The 25,322-nt window shown below is 41.9% G+C and overlaps 1 protein-coding gene across 2 annotated transcripts in view; it reads right to left on the bottom strand.

Annotated features, from left to right (window-relative positions):
* Nucleotides 1-25,322, bottom strand: part of ccser2a (coiled-coil serine-rich protein 2a) — a 55,870-nt gene that overhangs the window by 28,730 nt on the left and 1,818 nt on the right. For both annotated transcript variants that reach the window (XM_035606441.2, XM_035606444.2), the window contains exons 2-4: nucleotides 11,170-12,641; nucleotides 10,873-11,084; nucleotides 596-689 (exon numbers count right to left, since the gene is read on the bottom strand). In XM_035606441.2, coding sequence (XP_035462334.2) covers nucleotides 596-689; nucleotides 10,873-11,084; nucleotides 11,170-12,598 — 1,735 coding nt within the window. In that variant the 5' untranslated portion in view covers nucleotides 12,599-12,641. The remainder of the gene's footprint in view (nucleotides 1-595; nucleotides 690-10,872; nucleotides 11,085-11,169; nucleotides 12,642-25,322) is intronic.

Raw genomic sequence — 25,322 nt, 5'->3', positions numbered from 1 at the left:
GCTCCGTGATAGGCTGCAAGATGGACGCGTTTGAAGCTGCGCTGGGGAGGAGGACTATGAACAAACATCATGGATGACCCGGACCATCCTCTCCACCTCACACTGGACAGACAGCGGAGCTCCTTCTCCAATAGGCTGATTCAACTTCGCTGTCACAAGGTCCGTTACAGGAAATCTTTCCTGCCACAAGCCATCAAACTATACAACACCTCACCTCTGGCTGACAGATACACCTTGTTGCACTGTCAATACTTCATGTTAATTGTGTGAATTTATTATTCTTATTTTCTATATATTTACTTTTTTGGGAATCCGCATATTTTAAATTTATTGTGTAAATATTCCATATTTTATTGTTATATGTGTGATGTGTGCTGTGTGAAACGTGCTGCTGCTACACCAGAATTTCCCTAGCTTGGGATGAATAAAGTATTTATCTATCTATCTATCTATCTAGAACATTGCAGAAAATTGAAAGCTCAAATTATGAACAAAGCAAGGTGTCCGCTCGCACCAGAAAAAACTCACAAATGTAAATCCATAATCAGTTACACAGAGTGTCATGTGTGTGTGTATGTATGGGCCTTGTGATCACCATGCAAGCCGTCGTCTGGAAGGTCCACATCCAGCATGAGGTCATCATCATCCAGCTCTCCGGTTCCCCGCGGGTCCAGGTTGTTCAGGATATCCTGAGAACAGAGATCACAGGCAAGCACGCGCGTCGCATTAGACGGCACCGGAGGCACATTACGAGTGCATTACAGTCATTATGTCTTTTTGTGACAGGACAAAGGTGTTCACTCTGCTCAGAGGAAAATATCTCGGGCCATCACAGGCCTCGTACGAAAACAAGGAAAAAAAACCTAAACGTTGCACTAAAATACAGATGCGGGCTTCGCTGTACTCAAATACAGATGCGGGCTTTGCCCGCCATTAATCAAGTGAGCAATTTTATATGTGACACGTGATTTGGAAATTGTTTGGATGCTCATGAACCTAACTCAAATTTGCCAGTTGCATGCTGACGTACCCCTGGTGAACCGGGATCCCTCTGACCTTGGTCTGTCTTTAGCAGCTGTTGCTATGCACCAGCATGTATAAACTGTAGCACACCAAGGTTCAACCTATGCTGCGATACATGCACGGTGTACAGTAATCCTATTCATTCTTTACTGTGCAATTTGAGTAGATGCATAAATGTGCATGAAAAGGAAACAAAAGTGTATTAATGTCATGTATTAATTATGTGAATAATGTCTTTGTGACATTATATATTCTTGCAATTATTATGGGTGGTGTCTATTTTCTATGTTACATATCGTTCATTTTCACTCCCTGCTTTTTATTATTTCCGTCTTTAAGAATAACAATGTTATGATCAGTACTAATGACTTTTTCTACGATACCGTTTCACACAACTCTCTCGCACCAACAGCACAACAAGGAGGAGGACACTGTTATTCCATACGTGCAGCCACGAATAGCAAAAAAAGGCCTCTGGAAAAAATATCATTTGGTTATGAACGATAACACAGAGCGCTTTGAAATCCAACAAAAACACTTCTCATAACGGCCTGCGAATATGCGGTTAGTCTGACGGCTGTGCTGCTCTCTGCAGAATAATTCAAAGCATACCCAAAAGCAAAAGAATGAATCAATAGTTCAAAGCTTTATTTTTCAAGGCAATTTTGTGCTTCACCAAAACCAAATTGACAGGGCTTTGACTACAAGACACAAGCATAAATTACTCATTACTGAAAATCTCATGTGTTGCATGATAGCCGACTGGCACTCGGTGTTCCAGGCTAAATGAAGAGGGAATAATGAAGGAAATAGAATAAACGAACATACACTTCTGCAGTATTCAAAATACTATCAACCGAGACGTGGGAGGAATCTCTGTCGCTTGAAGATTCCACAAACGAATCAAGCCGGTATTCTCTCTCGCTTCTCCTCTCCACAAATTTCTGTCTCCGTGTTCTCTTCTACCCCGCTGCTCTCTCATCTCTCGTCTCTAACCTCCCGCCCGCTGGATATAACAATTTGAATGTTAGGGCTGAAACATGTATCATGACACATTTTTCCCCGCTGGAAGTGACGCTCTCATTTTCAGGAACAGTCTGTTGCACACTCACATATTTCTGGCGAATGTTATAAACATACCGGCATCAACATGGGGCGCGAGTGCATCAGGTGCAAAACGCCATCACTGTCTGGAGGGGGCTGGAGCCAATCCCAGCCGACATTGGGCGAGAGGCGGGGTTCACCCTGGACAGGTCGCCGGCTCATCACAGAAGCCATGGTGAATTTAGAGCCGAACCCAGATCCACACGTCCTCGGACTGTGGGAGGACACCGGAGCAGCAGCAGAACACTCACGCTGACACGGGGAGAACATGCACGCGCCTACTCGCCACATGCCAGCAGTAATTCAGTTCTTTTCATTATGCTGCTGTAGGTGCTGCTGCTGTTGTTAACACACTGTGGCAACATGAGTGAAGCCATGTGCGGGGGTTAGTTCAGTCAGAGTGTGTGTGAGGGCAACCCCAGTATTCATCCGACGACCTGGGAGAAAATGTCGAGATCGCACGGGACTTTTCTTCTTGTACCTTTGTGAAATCTCAGTCTGTGGCTGTAGCACGATGAAAGCTCATGTCAGCATTGACTGCATACATGCAGCCATGCACAAGCAGTTTGTCCACCGAACCAATCACTCTTTGTTGTGTTTATTTATCTAAGGCAGTTTCCCAAATAAACGCAACTATTAAATTTCAGTATTGACAAAATGAAGTTAATACAACTAAGGTTTAAGTGAAATTAACAGGCAAATATATAGTGCACATAACTTAGATCTAATTGTTACATGGACCTTTTTCAAGGAAATTAGTTTCCTAGATTTGTTTAAATGTAAGTTTAGCTTGTCTAATATTACAGTTGTTTTTTATTTTAATTTTATTCTTTTACAGATTTTACACTTTGAGGACTCACAGCACAAAATTGAATACACCTCTGTAGAGGCGCCTTTAAAAGGATCTATGGATCAAACCCCAGGCCCAGGAGTGCTACAGATGCTGTACGTTGTCGACTCTAACAACAATGTGTATAGTTTCACGTTATCTCTTTACGGCTGTCTATATACAGTTGTGCAAAACTTCACATAGAGGCAGTAGATAAATGTAGCGGGATGGGTTAACCTAAAGTGACAGGCACAGATACGGTGATGTATCATAAATGATTGCATGTAGTCTGAGAGTATTGTATCATGAGAAACATTTAAGATATCACGCCTATTTATTTGTTTTACATGGATTGGAACCGACACCCCTGCGATCGATGGCCGTCCTGCTCCACCCCCCAGTGAAGATACAGTAATCTGTGCCCACTAATCACTCAGTGTCAGACTTTTCTCTTAATTTCAGCAACATTCACAACCTACTCTCCGTCTCTGTCCCTCCTTTTTCAATTTTTAATTGACTGTCTTTGTTACTGTTGCGCGGCTCCGGAGCAAATTGAACTTCACACTGGCAGGACACAACAGCTTAGAGCCCTGAAAAATCTGGATCATCTCTCACTAGAGGACAATGTGAGTGTGTGTGTGTGTGTGTGTGTGTGTGTGTGTGTGTGTGTGTGTGCGCGCGCGCACGTGCGTGTCATATGTGAGAGCAAATCACACTCTGGAAAAGACAATTACTGAAATGTCATAACAACAATTTTCTGGAGGAATATTCTGTTTGTCCCGTGCATTTATGTAATACTTTGCTCTGTGTAAGATGTTGAACCAGAAACTGCTACGATGTTGTGTGAGTGTGTGTGTGTGTGTGTGTGTGTGTGTGTGTGTGTGTTTTGTCATGTAGCAAGAGAGAAAAAACATTTTACCACACAACCTGTGTATCATAATGTCATCATCATTGAGTTGAGTGTAAGTTGCATTCTTGTTTATTTTAAAAATGGAGAATGCAAAAAACAATTTTGTATAATGATGAATTCCTAGAGCTGCATGCGTCGTGAACCCTCCACCTCTGATGAGACTTTGAGACCAACAGCTGTTATGAGAGATTATTGAAATGCGTCTGAAAAGCGGCCATGAACCAATTAAGTTGTAGCTGCCGAACTAGTTCTCACAGGGAATCAGGATCTCACTTTTCAATTTCACGCACAATATTTGAATCTGACACATGACGTGCATATGTGTGACGCATCCTAGACAGCCAGAGGTGCTCATCCCTCCACACCCTGCGGCAGGAGCGCCCTTCACCCTCTAACAGGAAGCTCCTCCCGGCACACTCGGTTCCGCGGTGCACCCTCGGCTCCCGAGGTACAACGTCCGCCGAGTCTTCAAACAAACACGGATGGGTCAAACACCGATTAAAATTATTTTTCGCCAGAACTTCTCTCGCTTTTGACAGTTCACCCTCACATGACCTGCATGGGCGTCTGCGCGGCAGACTCGCAGAGCGAAATAAAAGCTCATTATAGAAACCTTAATTCTACCCATTGCTTTCTCCCAGACTATCGCTTGCTGGGATCTCTGGTAGAGTTTGGGTCTTTGTGCCGCGAATGCGAATCAGCACCACGGCACACAATCAGGCAAAGGGGCGGCGCAGGCAGCTCATTTTCAGTTCAATCAAACAACTTCAAACACCCACAAACTTCAACTTTAGATAAGAGTGGAAAAATCAATAAGTGCCAGGGAGATGTTTCAAGACTGACTGTACTTCTCCGACATCTCTGTCCTTCTCTTCTCTTTTGTTTGAAACACAAAGTGAGCCTCTGACGTGTCTGTCGGTTTCCCATAAGATCCCAGTTGAGCTACTCGACCGGAGAAGGGCGGAGAAATCAACATGGAACACATCTTCTAACAAGATTATTAGTTTTGGAAAAGGTCAAATGCTTTCCCAAATAATGGCCTTAGAATTACCACATATACATAATAAATAATGCAGTGCCTTTATGTTGAAAAGGCCTGCCTCTGTGGCTTTGTGTGTGTGTGTGTGTGTGGACTATATATTATGACATTCATGTGTGACATTACAACCCCTATGATGCTTCATACTCTTGAGAATTTCCCGTGGTTTTTCTGATGGAGGATATGTCATTTTAATCTATTTATACAGTATAACACATTTACAGCTCTTGAACTAAGATTATGTTCAACAAAAGCCAATTCTCAATCCCCTATTTAAGGGAATATAACAATTTTAATACATGCATATGCAGGATAATCTTAATCTAGCACAAACACTGTGAAAGCCTTAAGAGTCCAAAGACACCACATCATGGGTTGAAGAAGAAAAATGCACAAAACAAAAAAATCATGACTAAATCCAAGGTATATTTTATATTAATTGTTAATTTGTTCTCTTCTTTAAATTCTTTCAACTTTGCCTTGAACAGGCACACTGGCGGTTTATAGTCAGGCTCGATATAGATAACAGTAAAATGGTATAATTAATAGCAAGGTCTCAACAATTAAGAAACAAACATAGAGCACTTCCAAACATTAACCTGCACTGCTGTGTAATAGATCAAAAGGAAAATTTGAGAAATTGTACCTCAACAACAGCTTTAATCTAAATGTTGGCAACACTTTATTTTAAGTCCCCATATATAGCAGTTATAAGTACCTTCAATAATTGTTTCTAACACACTGTTATATAGTTATAAGCAGATATTAGGACATATTTACGACATGAATCAACAATATAACATTCTGTATGAAGATATTCATTTTTATATTTTTGTTTTGCCAATAAGGTGGCTTACAAACCAATCACAATGCAGAAAAAAAAAATTCAACGTCACTGTTCCTTCTCAATGTTCCGCTAGGGATAATGAAATGCAACTCGTGCAGATGTTTTACAGTAAAACTCTTGGAGGAGTAATGGGAGACTGTTGAGCAGCGGAAATGATGAATCAGTCTCTAACTACAACCCTTTGTCAAACACACCTCATCTCTCCAATTCAACACTGACAGCTTTTGAATTTACGGTAGAAATTAAGTAAAGGGTCAAAGTAATAATAATAATCCTATCATTATGCTAATATTATAACCATTGATCGCTTTCTCCTCCACATTTGACAGTGAAAGGGAGCATATCTACCAATAGCAATATTATTTTTCTGCACAGGCAAACGTTCGGAGAACGACACGGAGGCCGCGTGGAGGACGCTCGCTCAGCGGCTGTTTTTTTTTTAAAGCACCCGCCACAGCAAGGCGATCGATTACTGCAGTCTGTCTGTTATATGGATGAAAAACTACGAGTCGTGACAGGTGATGTTACACAGACTGTATATCTACATTGTACAGTATGCGGCTCAAATGATGTGACGTGTCTTCTCTGTTGAGGCTCATCACAACACCCACTGTGCACTAGACCGCGGCACGAGAGCGCATGTTGTACGAACGCTCCTGGCTCGTCTGCGGGTTGACTGGAGATGTCATGAGCTAATTTGAATGAATTTAAGGTAAATGATCTGAGAACCTGCATGGCGACAGTTGACATGCCAAGCCAGCGACTCTGTGCGCGCTTTGAGCAACGCGCATGCAAACTGCCAACTGAGCTGTCCGCTCCCCCCCGGCCATTGTGCAACATGGTTTAGCACGTACATGAATACGTTGAGAATTAAACAGAATAATGTACATTTTATTGAATGTATATATTTGTAAGTGATGAAAACAATCCATAGGTGAAAAACTTGGTTTGACAAACAGCGCACTGACTAACGTGACTCTTACGACAGCACTCGGAAATTGTGTTCGCACTTGAAAAGAGAACTCAAAATACGAGAACCTGCATCGCTCATACGCACGACTTGAGAACAAATCTCTCTGTTCCTGAATGAGGCCCAATGCTCAGAAAAATCTATATAAAATGTTTTAATTCAATACTGCTCTCAAACATTCAAGCAAGACTGATGCACTGTGGGGACAGTAAGCATTACGTTCAATCATGGCGCTGCCAGTAAAAACTATTGTCTATATAATCTATAAACCGATCGTTCCTAAGCAACCCAGTGTTGTCAGCAGAAGCCGTTTTGCTTTAATCATGCCAGTCTGCTGGTATGTAATTGCCTTCATCTATCTGAGGAGGGGCCCAATGCGCAGTCGGTTTAAGATATTCAATATGTGAGAGCAAGTGGAGAGACAGAGTGGTTCTAAAACGCAGCGTGGTAATGGACAATGATAAAAGAACAGGTCATGACTGTGAATTGAAAACCAGAGAATATCGGCTACATCATTCTGGGGATGACTCAGACCACTGTTGTTACAAGAAAAAATGAGTCTCGATTAGTGTAGATTAGTTTGTGTGCGTGTGTGCGTGTGTGTGCGTGTGTGTTGGGGGGTATGACGGTCTTTAAAGAAAGCAGTGGATGCACAAACAGAGGTGCACCCAGAACCGTTGTTCACCTTAAAGGGTTTAAAATCCAGACACACAAAAGCTCATTAATGCAAACAGCGTAGCCCGTTCACTGACAGCATGTCCCGTAAATGGCTGAGCGCTCTGAAGACAGAAGGCTTAAGCACCCCGCTCATCCCGACACTAATGAATTGACCCGTCTCAACCTGGCTCCACAAAAAAGCCTAAAATCAGAGGCAAAATAAATAAATCAGGGATAAGCGGTGCAAAAGGGAAGCAAAGTGACAAACCAAAGGATTACGGAGCCAACCAGTAGTCTGGTTGGGAAACGGAAGCTGAAGAATAGGAGGCATAATGATACGAGAGAATTATACGAGGGGAAGTGAAAACACACAGGCATTATGCTTTCATCGCTTCATGCTGTGAGCAGTGACAGTGGGCTGCAATTTCAAAGGGAAATCTGTTTCTTCGAGGAAAATGCTCCTGAACAAACACATGGTTAATGAAATGATCATAAACCCTGTTTAGAAAACAAGCAACCACCACTTCACCAAAGTTTCTCATTCTTTCAAATGCGATGAACAAAGTTTGAGTTCATGAAAAAAGAGAAAACCTGGAAGACAATAGGCTGTGCAAATAATGTCATGTAATGCAACATAATAACCCTGCAACACACATCGTAAAGGAAAATGTTCACAGTACGCAACAGTGTCCTCACCACTAGAATTATGGGCTGACAAAATGGAATAAACCATAGAAGAGTTAATTGTGCTGTTACACACGAAGGCTGCAGCAGCATTAGCAGTCACTGTGAGAAGAGGCCCCCAGCTCACAATGCCAATTTTGTAAAGCTGGTACTGTACCGCGCTGCGTGCTGCATCATGGGAATGTCATTATGAGCTCAGGTAGCCCACTCCTTGATTTTGCACAGAGGCATATAAATGCAGATGGAGCCATGTATAGCCAGAAAATACAGGCACACACACAAAGAAGGAGCACTGGCACGCACACGAACAGTGTTGTGTTAAGGATGCACAGCGCCTCCAAGTGGACTGAGCATGCCACTGCAGCGTGGCAGTGTGAGCCTGCTGCGACCTGAAGAATCGTAGCCCTCCCCTCCAGCAAGGAACAGAAATAGCCCGTTTCAGTTACACATATATGCCATGATCTCCAAATCCTTTTTCTTTTTAATGAGGATTTCTTTTTTAAACGCTATGATTGAATGCTTTGACTTTTTTGATGCCATTAAGATGGGTACCACAGGCTTTACTTTCTTGAGACAAAAACAAGAAAGGAGCAAACTCCTGCAGAAAAAAACTGCACTCAACTACTAACAAACAATGATGCACACTGTTGAAAACCACAACGATTACTGCTTCGGGACACTGCTTTATACTTGTGGTTTTCTTCTGCTCATTACGAGGAACTATTCACTCAGTGTGCAAGGAAGGAGTGAGACGAACAGATGGAAACTAAAAAGCAGAAAGGGGCTGGGCAGAGGGAGCTCGGTGCATCCAATTACAGTAAGTGGGCCTATTTTCTCTAATCAAACAGCTCTGTTAAATATCTCAAAGTTAGATTCCCCACAGAGCTGATCTTCACACATCAGCATTCAGTCATTAAGCCTCTCTCGCTCTCGCTCTCACTTTCTCCATCTGGTTCTATACTTTACTTCTTTACGCCCTTTCCCATCTAGCTCCTTCTCACTCAAGGGCCGGCATCAGAACTTAACCTCTCTTTCAGCAAACACTACTTCCATTCCCTTCTTCTCCGATCGTGAAGATATCGTTGTCCTCATAAAGAGCATATAAGAGTTATACTGAGAAGCGTGACACAACATTCCAGATGACGTTGGTCAACATAAGGTCACGAGGACACATTCATGTTTCATGTTTTTAAGCTGCAAACATTCAGTCATTTCTCCACAGTGGGTTTCGTTGCTTTGGCCAAGGATGGGAGAAAGGAAATAACGGTCCTCAGTCACGCACACGACCGGAAACACATGCTCCAGTTAAACACACACTAGTGGCCCAGTGACTTTCTCCTTCATGTGGAGGATAATTGAACTGCACTCGGACTTCAGATCTCTCCAATCCTTCTTATGGGAAATATCTAAATACAGAACAGTGTACAGAACAGTATAGTATGTGGATTGAGGGGAACCGCAAGATGGCAAAATACACAAACTGAACCATTGTCTCTCTCATGGAATGTCAATTAGATAACACACACACACACACACACACACACACACACACACACCATAATACATGCTGAAGGCGCCTAATCACTTGCACATGCCTAAAGCACATGTGCAGTGAACACGTATATATAGAAAAAGCACACAAACAGGCACACACACACACACACACACACACACACACACACACACACACACACACACACACACACACACACACACACACACACACACATTCTTTTCTTACTGTTTTACTTGTCCTACAGATCCATTATTATGAGGTTAACACATTCCAATTTGCGGTGACTATTGTGCCCACACAAAGGGCTTTTTATATAATATTCTAATCCAGCTCATTTTAAGCTCTTTATTGCATTCCTGAGATCAGGTGCCATGGTGCAGGAACACACAGAGCCAGAGCCCAAGCCAGGCCAGCGATGCTATTAACACACAGTTGGTGGCCAGGTCAGAATTCCTCTGAGAGAGACAGGGAGACCTGGCAGTAAACTCGAGACAATTTAATATTACTTCTCAGCCTTTGTTCCGCTCATTTAATCCTAAATTGTAAAAGGAAGGAGGAATTATTTAAAAGTGAAACTGATTAATGGGCTAAGACAATGTGTCCTGCTGAAAAGGACTCTGGCTGTCAGCAGGGGACCAGCCTTAAGCCTGCAGGTAGACCATATGCGCTTGGTAATGGCTCTCAAGTATATTAGATGAGAAAGAAGAACCTCATATTGAGGGGAATTCATCTTCATGACACAAAAAATAATGACGCAAAGCCCTCATCAACCCGTCCATCATCTACCGCTTTATCCATTTAAGGAGCCAATCCCAGCAGACATTGGGCGAGAGGCGGGGTACACCCTGGACAGGTCGCCAGCATATTGCAGTGCAACGGAGACAAACAACCATTCACATGAGAGCTTGTTGGCAAAGGCTACGACATGAGTGCTCACTCTCAGTAAAACAGTATAACAGATACCATGCAGAAATTATACCTAAAAACATAATTTACACCTTTAAGTGATTTTCTAACAATTAGTCACCCATCAGAATCAATGTTGATGTTTAATTTTCTTGAAAAATATATCCTGTAATATCCTGCCATACTGTATTATATTCAGTTGATAGCCATATATTTGACTCAGCAATTTTCTTGAATTTTGTCATTTTTTTATTGAGTGTTTTTTCTTAGTTTTCTTTTCGCTGAAATCCAAAAGAGTTTGAAAAAATATAGGATTGCCAAACCAATACAGGTTATCTTTTTTTCTTATTGTCATATTCATGTCACATGCAAGAAACAGGAACTTACCATGCTGTTGAGCTCTGAATCATCATAGCTGTCTAATGGATGAGTCCCAGGTCTCCCCAGAGGCTCAAGACCCTCCTCATCCCACATGTAAGTTCCACCGGAGCTGTTGGAGGGCGACAGCTCCACAGAGGAAGCCTGGGGGACATCACCTTGCTCTGGAGAGAACACTAGTGGTCCCTGGGAGTCCTCCATAGGGCTATCTTCTTTATTTCCTGCAGGAGATATACAAACTCAGGGCTGAACAATGGACACAAATCTGTCATTAAGTTAAATCTTCTTTTATTTAAATTTATTTACCTTCAATCTCGATACTGTCCCAGTCAATGGTATCATTGAGAAAGCTGTGGAGGCGGGTTTGGGTAGTGGTGTCAGCTTTCCTGTTGTCAGGCATGTCCCCATCGCTGAGCACATCTCCGGTACTTTCAAAGTCATCTAGAAACTCTTCACTGGTTTCACCTCTGTCTAGGGATGAGGCAGATGATAAGGACATGTCCTCCAGAGTCTCGACTGCTGCCGGGCCCAAGCTTTGCCTGAGTGCACAACTCCCTCCTCCATCTCCAGAGCTTCCATCACTGTCACTGTGAGAGTCTGCTTTTTCAGCCTCATCGTTAGGCTCAATGTCTAATAGCTCGCCGCACTCATGGGCAGTGGAAGGTCTCATATCCCCCTTGACTCTACCTGGAAAAAGAGGCTTCTGCTGCTTGGCCTGCACAGATCGAACCAGCCTGTAGCCCAGAGGTCCCCCATTGCTGCCCAGTGACTTGGTCAGCACACAACTGGGGAAAAGAGGCTTCTTCAGAGCACTGGGAGTGGTGGGTGCTGAAGGAATTGAAGAGGTAGGCAGAGAGGAGACAGTTGGAGGAGTTCTGCTGTACTGATGAAGTCCTCCAAGTCCTCCATCTAGACCTCCTGAACCTCCCAGGCTGCCATTCAGGCCTCCGAGTCCTAAACCCACTCTTCCATTGCTCAGCTGAGGTGGTTTGAGAAAAGTACTACGGGGAGGCCGAAGCTGAGTGTTGGCCAGAGGCTTGGCTAGCTCCACAGCCCGGTTAAAGGAGAAGGACCGCGTCATAGGCTGGGTTGTGGGAGAGGGAATTTGCTTGAAGTGAGTGAAGCTATTAGAACGCACCATGTTGTCAAGTGCCAAGGTCTTCAGGCTGTCACTGGACAGGCTATCTTGAGAGCTGCTTCTGGGAGTGCTAGAGCCTAACCTTGGGCGCACAAGGCGGGAATCTGACCCTGTCTGAGCAGGAATGCTGGAGCCAGTATGAGCAATTTTAGTACCTCCATTCAATTGGCTTTGGCCAAGCTTAGGCCCCACTTTGGGACTCATCTTTGAGGATTGCTTGGGGATTGCCTTGGGGCTAGACACAGCAACCATCAAAGTACCTGACCTTCGAATCTTGGGTGTCCCAGGAGACTCATTCTTTACCTCCTTTGCCAATGAGGGACGCTGTGTCTGAGCCTTGTCTTCATCTCTATCTAGAGGGCTGCTGGGGCTGGGAAGGGTCTTCCCATCATCTCTCTTCCATTTTAAGTTAAAAGGAGAGGCACGGATCAAACCGTTTTGCTGTGTTCCAGGGGGAGTAGTCATACCATCCTGGGTAGGGGTGGTTGGCCGGGTGGAACCATTGGACAAGGGATTAGCGCCAGTAGTCGAGGAGCGTCCACCGAATTTAGGAAGTCTGGATACCATGGCTGACCTGATCGATGCTTTTTCTTCCATTAGATGCCAACAAAGGCATGGAGAAGCATGGAATTACAAGCAACTGGAGAAATAACAAACAGGGACAAAATAAGAGATGATTAGATTTAAGAGAACATGATTCATAGGAACACTGACAAACAATTTCATAGTCTGATTCAGTCCTTTAAAACTCGTCAGTAGCTTCTCTACCCACATACCTAAAACTAGACATGATAAATAAAATGACTACCAGAGAGACTTACCACTGTCAAACTCTGTACAGAACAGTGACCCAGCCTTCACTTTATGTTTTAATATGAAGGAATACACTGCACAATTTCTGTATCACTCTGCACAAGTTTAATGTAGTGTATGTATACTTTTCATTTTAACTAATGGTAGTCTTTTCCACCTGCTGCAGTGGTTGCATGCCTGTCTCCTTTACAATGATTGCTGACTATAAGGAGCATTAGGGATTAATCCGGCAGGCTTAGAGGGTGACTTGAGACTTTGTCACGGCAAGTCTGTCTTGATGTATTCACGTGCTCACATGAGAGAAATAAAGGCTAAATGAGTCTCTGTCTTTATGCAACTGAGACAAGATTTAACAGCCACAAATTTCAGTCATGAATGCTAAATGTAAATGTAGTCCATTTACCATTTGCATGCTGAATCTGATGTAAGTACTATTTTCAGAGCAGACAGCAAATACTTAAGAAAACTAAATCTAGTACAGCAAACTATTTTGTACTTGTTATACGTTAGACATTGTATTAATATATACATTGACTGGCTACGGGCATTGTGACCTTGATGAGAAATTATAACTGACAGGGCGAGCTCGTGGCATAGGCGACTGTCTGGGGCACAGAATGTCAGGGGGTGCGGCAAGAGTGCCATTGCCATTAATTTTATTAATAGTGGTTACAGTAACAACATTATGTACAAAAATAGCCTTTTAAAATAATTACACAAACATAATACCTCCTAATCTGTCAGTCACAAGTTGACAAATTGATGGAATAAATACTGCTGTTTTTTTGCCTGTCCTGCACTGCCCTTGTAAAGTGGGGTATGATGGGTGATGCTGAATACCCAGTTGTGCATCATTCAGTCAAGTCTGGTGACAACACTGGCTGATTAATGACAAAGGCTAGATAGGATTAGCCAGTGGGACGCCGCAATAATTATTAGCTCAAATGCGCATAAGTCACTGTGAAAAGGTCCAAACTTTCAGGTGAGGAAGAAGGAAAACAGAGAAAAGAGGAGGTGGGGAAAGCCCAATACAGAGATATGTTCTTCAATGTTGACAACAAAAAATTAAATAAAGCTAATGTAGATATTGATGCTAGACTTGGATACATATTTTAAGATATGAATCTGAATGGCCAGAAGCTAGCTATCTGGATAACTGCTTCTTCCTAGAAAAGGCATTGTGCTGATATTTCGCTGATCAGAATCAGTGATGAAGGCTGATGCTGTAGCCATTGTACCACTGTAAAATGAGTGGGTGGTGATAAGGCAGTACTGTAGTGGTGATGTAGTGGTGGTTTGCCCTAAATTCTTAATCTTGCCTCTAGGGCAGCAAAACCGTTAGAGATGACCATGCTTGTTGTGATTTGTTTAAATCTGTTTAAAACCAGGTAATACTGACATTATATACAAATAAAATTGAAGGAACAAACATGACATCTTAATGAGAAGTAAATAAAATGACAAGCTTTTATGTTTTCAAAGGTTTTTTTCACATGACATGACCTGTAGCTGGCACTCGTTTTGGAGGATATGGCGCCAACACGATTTGCCAACAAAAGAATTGGCAAACGGAGAGACAACGCCCGGGGGGCTAGGCACCAGTACTGGGAAAGTGGCCAGCACACTAAGTTGTGGATGGAGAATGTACTGTATATAAAGCCAACGGCCGGAGAACACAGGGCTGCTTCCTTTCACTCATTGTTAGATCCATTCATTCCCAGTCAGCCATGTGACAAGTGTACATGTGTTGATGGTGCACGTTACATCCATCTGGTAAAAGTCGTTAAAAGATCCAGATGGCTGGCGTGGTTAAGAGAAAGTAAACCCATCTGCATGAGTGAAAAAAGCAGTTACTTTAACTCACCTACTGTTGCATCAAATCAAATAAATATTAATGGATTAATTAACTTTTTACTGCATTGTTGGTCCACAGTAGATCAAACATTTACACCAGTATGAGTGGATCCCTTGACAAACAACCACAAAGACACAAAGGCAGAGACTAGAGAAATAATCCACTCAAGTTTAAAGGGTTGGGGGAGGGGTATTGTGTTACAATGTGGGTCTCCTACTCTTGAAAAAAATATAACCAGTACAGCGCTGCCCCACATTCCCTAATACAGACACACGTGTCTACAATCAAACGGCCACACTCACCACTCTCCACACAAGTGTCTGGCCATGCCGCCATCCTAATCTGCTTCATAAACACACTTGGAATCACACACAAAAACACACAGTTACACACTCAAAATCAGGTCAGCATGTGAAAGCAGGGCAACCAAAGCCTCTTTGCCCCAGGGAGGGAGTGGTAAGGGTATGTCGTTATGTTCAATGGGTAGCAATTAGATTAGAGGTTTTCGCTACTGTCAATGGCCCCAGAACATATCAACTTTCATTCATATCCAGAGTGACACATGGCTATTATAAATCAGTAAATACACACTTTGCTGTGGCTAATGTCTACTCAGCTGGGGCATCTCACGCACCACTCAGCCACTGGAAGGTTTGTGCCCACACAGCAGTATGTTATCATTTGATTTATTTTGTATTTTGCCATTTTTAAGAAAGATATAAGATAAAAAATCTAAATAACCGATTGGTAAACAAGAGAAATGTCAACGGATGCTTATATTTAAGCAGCTCACCTCATTGGACTCTACAGTGAAACATGGTCCCTCTTGGTAAACAACTATATTCCACCACAATACCACACATAATCGCAGGTCAGGCCTAAAATGTTGGTACCAATGACGAATTACCCTACTGAGTACAAACAAATTTGACTAATAAAAGACAAAATAAATGCCACGTGCATCAATGTATAATTGTTCTAACATTATAACAAGCAATGCACTTTGCATAAATGAACACTTCTTGACCAAAAAGCATTTGAACCAGTAAATATCTTAACTAGAATCTAAAATTTACCAAATTCTGTAAATGTCAGGTTCTGTTACTCAGTGCTACAGACGCAATACGGTTGATACTCAGCCCATATTCCTTATACTAATACAAATTCACAGGTCAGCTGAAGAGGATCACAAATAAACAAGATCCTCCCTGTCTGACACATATTCAGAGGTAGGGCAGGAAACCGTGCAGGCCATCTGTCAAACACTCAAATCTGAAGGCCTGCCCCTCCCCCAGAGTACAATACTGTAAATAAATATCCCACAGCTTTACTAACATCAATTACAAGGCCTGGAATAAACCCCATGATAATCAAGAGACGTGTTGTATGGTTCTATGACTCTCAATTGCATACACAGTACAACATATCAAACCTTGAACCTTGAAACTGTCAAGGAGGACACAGTCTGACTTCCAACTGGAATCAAGATTATAATCACTAGTCTGTATGATGAAAACCTAATGTTAAAGAAGATAAAAATATGTACAGTGTCATCACAGGAACTGCTGTTGGTTTAATTTGAACATGGTCCAACAGAACGTCTAAGGAGAGAGTTTGAAATATTAAAGTTTCATTAGTTCTGTTGCCTGAATTCTTCACTAGCACAAAGAATTGGTCAATAGCACAAAAAAGGAAAAGTTTAACCTCAATGGACACAAAACCTCAAATTTGTTTTGGGATTTTTGTACATCTATTCTCATCCAGTGCATGCACATGTTTAGTCACAACGGGAGAGGAACCAGTCAGCCGGAGACGGAGTGAGAAGCAAACAAAGAGAAGAAGAGACATTGTTACTAAAGACATATAAAGAGTCAGAGACATGAGGGCAGACTTTTCCCACACGATCCTTTCTTACTCTCTGTCACACAGGGAATGGGAGCTTTCTGTCTCTCTGCCAGTGAGGCTATTTGGCCTTATTTAATTTCCAACTCAGAGGACAGCCAGACAGAAAGCACCTTGCAGAGAAGCAAGAGGGCTGGAAAATCAGAACTGCAAGAGTGAGGTCGTTCATTACTCTCCTGGCAAAGCTTTCACTTTTGGACCGTACATGTATGCACACACACACACTCTACAGAGATGCATTCTTCGGGAGTAACCGGATGGATGCAGATAGGATATGACAGTCTGGGGGCAATGATCTATTGGGTCATTGGGGCTACGCATGAATCGAGGTCTGTCCCCATCTCCCCATGCTCACAGTTCCCCATCATTACAGAGCCGCTGCACTATGTCTGAGCACCGCAGCATGTCGGCCTACATTCATCTTTCCTCTCTCACCTTTCCGTCAGTTTTGAAAGATTAAGGAGGGAAGGTTTTTATTTGACTTTATTCTGACGGTGAAAACCCAGGTAACGTATATGGCATGAGGGAGGCCAAGTAGGATAGGATTTCCTGGGATTCATATATATTTCTATACTTCCTTGTACAGTGCCCTAATTAACAAACAAATGTTCCTATAGTATACGCAGTATACAATGTCACAACAAGTTAGTACCAAATCGATTATAGTATTTCACCCCAGTTATTGATGACTTATATACTGTATATTATTAGTATACATTATCCCAAATATTTTCCCAAAGCTTTTCATGCTGTGTTTTCTGCAGACATTGATTCACATTCATCTAAGTGCAGTAAGGCAATCACCTTTGAGAGAATTGTCATGCAGAAAAACGTCTGACATTATATAAAAATTAATGGCTTTTATAAAATTATGGATTTACCATCTCTGCAAGGAAAAAGAAACTGTGGCCTGACCCAACAAGCACATCACTTATTCTTTTGAACAAAAGTACAAGATTCATTATGTTTGATCATCTGAAGTGGATTGTAGTTAAAGGACATGAAGATAACTGAAGAAGGGAAGGGTAAAACAAGGAGGGAGGGAACGAGTGAGTGTCAAAAAAGATGTAATCCCTCTTCTGGCACGTGATTTGGAAGAAACTCCTCAGGAACTCCCTCTTTTTTTTCTAAATCTTTCTGTCTATCTTGGTATATGTTTCTTTCATAGTGCTGCAGCAATCAATTACATTAAATCAATAGTATAAGTATATAACCTTTGTCTAAAGAGCCTAATGTGTCACCCAGCTGGCACTGCTTTAAGACCTTTGTTGAAGTCAATAGACCTCCCCCCTCACACACACACACATGCACACATACACACACACACATACACACACACACACACACACACACACATAACCAGTCTCAGAGAAGATTCACTGTCTCAGTCACTGAAGACTCCTGTTTTAACCAAACACCATTCTTAATGAAAAGCATAAGAGGGGTGTGTATATAGGCTACTTTATACTGTATATATACATTATATAGGCTAAATTATGTCTCCTGCCGGAGTGTACATTTTTCACGCAACATTAAAGAATAAAGATCTAACGTAATGTTTGTGCAGTGCTTCCTTGCAGAGCTGTGTGCAGCGCTCTTTGCCCCGCTGTCACATTCACTTGCTCTCTGTCTCGCTCTCAAGCAGATACACAGACCATCAGCAGCACCGGATGTTATGACGGTGTCCTGTTCAACACTGCTCAAGCTTTTTTCTGTCTCAAGCAGGCAGGCAGAATACAACATAAACATAAACATAAACATAAACATGAACATAAACAAGCGTAAAGTTCTCACTAGTTTGCAGAACTTCATTTAACACCAGCCTTGCTCTGGAAGAGTGTACTGTGTGAGTGTGTCAACCGCCCCCCACCACCAATCATGCGCCCATGTGTTATTGGGTTATTTTGTACACACACACACACACACACACACACACACAGGGGTGAAAACTATACCCTGCTCTTGGCTAAAAATAAAACATGTAGGCCTGATGATATTTAATTTAAAGCATCTGATCTGGGAACGAATGACGTGTCAAATGCAGAATATAAGATTCAAGATATAAGATTTTCCTGCTGAATCAAAACCAAACTGCAGTCTCATTTACATATATTGACAGGAGTGCAGGGTCTCAGTGGAGTAATAACTAGGCCAGTCATCTGGACAGAGAGGTGGTGGCCCATCCCGCTCTCCCTGAGGAGATTAACAGAGGGCCATTAGAGCAGGCTAATAGAATGAGACAGGGATGAAAGCAACACTGACGCTGGGCTAATATGTATTGAGTGAAAGAAATACTGGGCTGAGCTACACTGATGCTGTGGTTCTAATCCAATGAGACACCACAGAGACTTTGGTAATGCTGTATACTCACCGTGGTAGATCAAATGACAGGGACCAACAGAGGAAACAGTGAGTAGACAGGAGTGGAGAAAGTTAAGGTGTGGCAACCCAAGACCTGTATGTATATTGCATGTTGCATTATACGGGAACACCAACAGCACAGACAACATCACACAAATCCATCTTTGTAAAAGTATATTAGAAAATATTACCTTCACTCAGTGAACTATAGTTGACTTGTCCAAACATTTCCACCACATTAAGATAAGAGCTAAACCAAAAGTCACTCTGCTTTTCCCCCCTCCATCATCTGAAGGGAAAGTAAGGTATCGGCAAAAGCAGGAAGACACTGTTCATAGGGTCGATCAGTCTGCTGCCTGGCTCTCTCTCCCTGCATGTGTGCCTGTGTGTGTGTGGAAGTGAAATGCGATGCGTGTGGTGTGTGCAGATGGGTGTGCGGGTGAGGAGAACCGAGCCTTTATGGGTGTGTTTAATATTTGATAGGGCATCTTTCAGGAGCCCCACCCAGGGTACTGCATGAGGAGAGGAGAGGAGAAATGATGCTTTTGGAAAAATACACCTCAAAAAAAAGACTCATCTCCAAAACAAATATGTAATGGCAACAGATAAAAGTCAGATGGTTTGGTACTATGGTTCAATGTGTAAAGACTAAAACCCACACAATCCTCCTGACACCACAAAATCTATCTACAAGCTTAAATAGCAATTTTCAGTACTGCCCTATAATATCATGCAATCAGCAGAGGGGATAAGAAAGGCACTTAGCTGCATGTGAAAACGGACGCAAGTAGGATTTTGTTGTGGTTTCTCGCAAACATTCAGTGGATTTGATTTTCCACATCTCATTTCATGCTTAACAGCATACTGGTTCCAGTCAGTCAACCGTTTTCTGCTAAGTGCAAGCGGTAAAAAACCATACGAGCGTAGCCAGTTCCTCAATAGCTCCTGTTTATAGGAGTCTGTGATCTCACGTGTTGATAAATCACAGTATGGGATCTGGACCGACCCACTAAAACTAGCTACACAATTAAAAGCTAAAATGCAAGGTTTCTAAAGACTTATTTAATTCCATGTCATGCTTTTAATGAGGGGCTTGAATCAAAATCAGCTTTTTGTATTGTGCAATAACGGTGTTCTTCAGATTAGACGACTTGGAGAGAGTATTCCAGACTGAAAACATTTTCTTCCATTCGACCTCGAATGGTGGAAAGAAAGACATTTTTCTGGAGCTACATGATTTAGGAAGCAGAACCCTGACAACGACATGAAGGTCTGACCTAAAATGAGTCACACCGACTAGTCACGACACAGAAATACCCTTGAAAAATCTTCATAATCCACCTTGACTCATCCAATCAAAATCATTCCGCTGCACCCTTTCCAAGGAGTGAGGCTGAATAGGAGTCGTCTTAGTGGAACTTATATAAATTTAATCCTCACTTTTACAGCAACCCTGATGCACACTCTCATCACCATAGTGACATTTCTCCTGACACAAGGCTGCATCCACTGGTTCTGGTGTGTGTGTGTGTGTGTGTGTGTGTGTGTGTGAGTGTGTGCGTTTGCATGCTTACAGACATGTCACTGTATGTTCCCTCATGTGACCTTCACTGGGCCCACACTATGAGGAGGACTGCAGTGCATCTGATGGGCACTTACAGATCTCAGCCTTTTCTTTACTAGCTCAGCCAAGTAACATGACCCAAAACAAGAGAGTCAACCTTTTTGTAATGAAGTCCATTATTTTGTTTTATCAATCTGTGTAGGATTTGCATTACACTGGTTTATTTTGGAGCTGAAACAGAGTGAGCCGTGTTTTGAGTTGTCACTACTTCCCCTTTCTGTTTAACTAAAAAAAGAAGTATATGACATGTTTTTTCTAGCGGGACAAAAAGATGAAAGATGAATCAAACAAACCCTTAGCTCATAGATGTGGAATGACTACACTGCACCATGGACTTCCCATTGACATCCTGTTTGTATGAACAGGGCTTAAAGCTATAAAGTGTCAATGGTGTGTCCTCCCCTCAATTCATGTCAATTCAATTCTAGGTAATTATCCATCCCTCCATTCTCTACAATGCTTATCCTTTTGGCTGGTGCCAACCAGGGTAATGTAAAATATGTTTAAAAAAGTCACTTGAAAAACAATAAACAAAGTTCATAAACCTCAACTAACTTGCCTCCAAACACTAAGGCTCGTCCCTACTGTAAATCCTTTGTAATTGGATGAAGCAAAAGTTTTTTCACCCAGATTCTTGTGGTTCAGACAAAGTAAGCAATGAAAGATATCACTTGAGCTCTGTAAAGTGCAACATGCCAAAGGAAATTAAAGCAATCACAAGTTGCAGTCCTAACAATTGCAATGACGTATCAATTAGAATATCAATATTATTTTCTCTTTTTTCAGCATATTGCGAACGTCATGCCCTCATCTTGTCAACAAAGAGTCTATGCGCAATTAACACGGACGCAAACAACTCTATGCTGTTACTAACCGAGAGAGAGATGACTGCACTAATTCTTTATCTGCTGCACAGAATTCATTGCAAACATCAGATAAACGTATGGTAAGCTGAAATGCAGCACACAGGACGTACGTTAAGCTGATATAAATGCATATATTTGTACATGTTCTTAAGATTGCAAAGTTATGTGTCCATATGATGTCAGATGTGAAAATAGTCCAATTGAAAAGCTTTGATGACATATGAACACTTAAAAGGACCAAAGCATGACAATTTCTTGTAAAGCATAATATCAAGTTTAACTTAACTTTCACACATTAATCATAACTACTACAGGCAGATACAGGAATATGCACTACTGTAATACATACAGTAGCCCTTTGAGTGAAAGATGAATCCAATACAAGCATGTTTTCTCATGACTCATAACCGCAAGCATGCATACACTCACACACACACACACACACACACACACACACACACACACACACACACACACACACACACATTTACACTGTAACCAGGACTCAGCATCACATGCAGAGTTCATGGCCATTTCAGCAGCGTCTGCCTTCTTTGATACCAGAGAAATACTTTCACTTTCTCTGCACACCGCTCCACGTCCTCACATGGGAACGGGGGTTCATGTGCAACATCTCCAGCTAACCCCCCCCCCCCCCCGCCGTCAGAATCGAGTTTTCCCCGTAAAATTCCAGATGTCCCACTTTTCCTTCACCACTTAATCACAGCGTGCATTTGTGGATCCGTGAGACCGTGACAAAGATTCTCAAAACTCTGCGTTCAAAAGTAACTTCATCTGTGCGTATAAGGCGATCCATGCACACACATTTAACAATCTGTAAATAAATACAAAAGGAATGTGAGAAATATTTTTAGACATCAGGATACACAGGAAGCTTTTCCAAATCGAAAACTATCAGATCTGTGAAGTGGGAGTTCAAAATCTGTACCTAAAACATCAATATATGTAATCTCATCTTTCATTCATGTTCTGTTGTGAGTCTAATTTCCCTCCATAGTTAACCAGGAAGAACAATGCATCCTTACATCGAATCAGGCCACAGTGGGTGGATGACATCCACACTGTTGTGACCAATCTTTTCATACAGTTTAGAGCTAATACAGTAGGTCAGCTGGTGAATAAGGCTGGGACAACCCTGTAACCTTTCTGTTGACCTTCTGAGATAAAGTGGCTGTTGCTAGACAGTGACACTCTACACTTACTGTATGAATTGCTCCGAACACAAAGAGCCACCAGACACAAGGAAACCCTGTATGTGGTGGAGTTAGATGACGCTGCAGCTAAGCTTGTCATGCAAACACAGAATTTGAATGTCAACCTCATGTCTGTGGCCTCTGACACTGGGGACAGAATTTGTTTTTTCAAAAGTACATAGATAAAAAGTCAAATGTTAGTGGACTCGGCCCGGTTATCAGACCCAGAGCTTCAACTTTACAGGTCTAACACAAATCCATATGTAAAATATAATTCTATCAACCAAGTTAAAGTTATTCTGGGTGAAATTCAAGTTTAGGAACACAAGTGGCACAGAAACTAAATTATAGCATTTAATTGATTAATAACTCACTGTAAAATAAAAACATGCAATAATACATTTGTTTACAAAGTAATTTATGAATCTATAAATAACTGGACTGAAAAAGTAATCCATAATTTCTACGTATTTTAAGGGACAATTAATTGAGGTAGTATAATATACAAAGAATTTAGATACAAAATATGAAGTCATTCCTTTTCTTTACTAATTCATGAATGTATTTTTAAATGATGCGATTATTGACTTATTTTTGTACATTGGTAAATTCTTATTCTATCAATGTTCCTATTAATAATGCCCATTAAAACTCAAATAGTTACTTCGAGATAACCACATTTTTAAACCACTTTATCAATACCTGTTGTTTTTATACATTTAGATATTAATCATGAAATGCTTTTTCACCATTTCCGTGAGATTTGCTCCATAAGTCTCCAGAACCTTTGTACTCTGTCTGCTCCCAAGGACATAAAGACTCAAAGCCTTGACGGATTACTGAACGAGATTTAAAGGTTTTAAGGAGAGTGACCCTGCGACCTGTAGTGTGAGCTCAATGCAGTAACATCACCGGAAGCTTAAGAAACACAGAGGACCTGGATAAAACTGGGGCATATCCAATGTAGGGAATATCTGTCACATAAATTCATACGTGTGGCGACACCTGATGAGGCAAAGAATGAACAGAAGTGTTTCTGAAACCGAGATCTCTGCGACACACCATCGCCCATCCCACTGCTGCAGGTGCGGCCTGCTGAGCTCTTACTGTACTGATAAAAAGAAATCATTTTTTCCAATTCATTATCAACACTACAGGACATGTAAATTCCAGTATTATTAGTCTAGTGAGGGCAAGCTGTACATGTAAACACAGTATTACACTGTAGAGTACCACACACGCACAGGTCAGCGGTGTGGCGACATTTTGGTTAAACAAAAAAAAAAAAGATGGAGGATCGTTACACTCCCAATACTGAATGTGCTTTGCCTCTGCTCGTGAAATGACAATAGCATACACTTTGTCCTGTCAATAGAAAAATAATAACAGCAATGACAGGAAATGATCTTTTGACACAGGTGTAAGTCTTTTTCTGCTTGTAGAAATAAAACAAATCTTTCTACTCAAAGATCCTGAGCACTCTCCCAGGTGTTTCCACGTACGGTATAGGCAGCACCCGTGAAAAGCACAGGTATAAATAAAACTGTTACTAGTGGTTGAATTCCATGTAGCTGCTTCGGTGTCAGGGTCACTGCTTTCAGACACTGTTCTGGCTACACCTGACCCATCTGTGCTTTTCCCGCAAGGGCCAAAGGTCAACATGTCCGTGGTGAGACGGTGAACGGTTGCTGTATCCTGATAATAATCATCAGGTCAATAATGGCGCACATCTGCTCCTATCACCCTGTGTCGCCTTTACAACCATCCCTGTGTAAACACACAAGTTGGCAGTTACAGTAAATGACGAGAGCCCTTCCGTGCACTCAACTCGTTCATCTACAGCATGGCTTCCTGCGGACTGCACGTGTACTTCTCTTGATCATTTTTCTTACCAACATGTTGAATGTTTCAGGTCACTTTCGGTGACATATGTCAGAGCATCACCCAAAACTGTTGTCAATCATCTTCATAATTTTTCTTTTTATTATAAAAAAAGTATTACTAATATTATATTAGTTGTTTATGTCCATGTCTTTTATTCATGTTACATCTTAAACTCTTTTCAAATGTATCGTTTGTTCTCACCCAAACAAACTACAAACAGTCCTTCCACAGACACAGGAGCAGCAATGAAAAACTAAGATAGGAGTTGGGTTATACAGAGTACTTGTATAAATTAGAGCGTTCTTGGTTTTCCCGATCTTTGAAGGGCATTTTCGATTTGTGACCCAGTGTCAGTGTATCTGAGACCCTGTACTACACACAGAGTTATTAAAAGCCTTTAAACATCTGTGGTCCAACCAATGGAACGACAGAACTGATAAGCGTGGCTAAGTTTAGCTCTAATGATCGACCTCATACAGAGAGAGAGAGGAGGGCACGGAGGATCAGGGGAAAGTCAAAGTCAAACCAAGTCGCTCGGCTCTCTGAGCACAACACATCACAGCACACACACACATGCAGAGAAACAAAGATAACCACAGTGTGTTATCCCAGATGCCCTCATCTCGAGACTCACTCGGCTATCAGATCGCTCACATGGGTCTTAAGGGCCAGAGAAATAACAAGAGACGTATAACCCTTTTGTTCCAATGGATGAAATCTGAAAAAACGAAGATATAAAGTATAAACACATCACCTACAGAGGAATGTCTGACTGCAAACCGCTCACGTCGGACAGTCTGGA

Source organism: Scophthalmus maximus, chromosome 10, assembly GCF_022379125.1.
Source record: "Scophthalmus maximus strain ysfricsl-2021 chromosome 10, ASM2237912v1, whole genome shotgun sequence".
Lineage (NCBI taxonomy): Eukaryota > Metazoa > Chordata > Actinopteri > Pleuronectiformes > Scophthalmidae > Scophthalmus > Scophthalmus maximus.
This window is presented reverse-complemented; position numbering and strand designations above follow the sequence as displayed.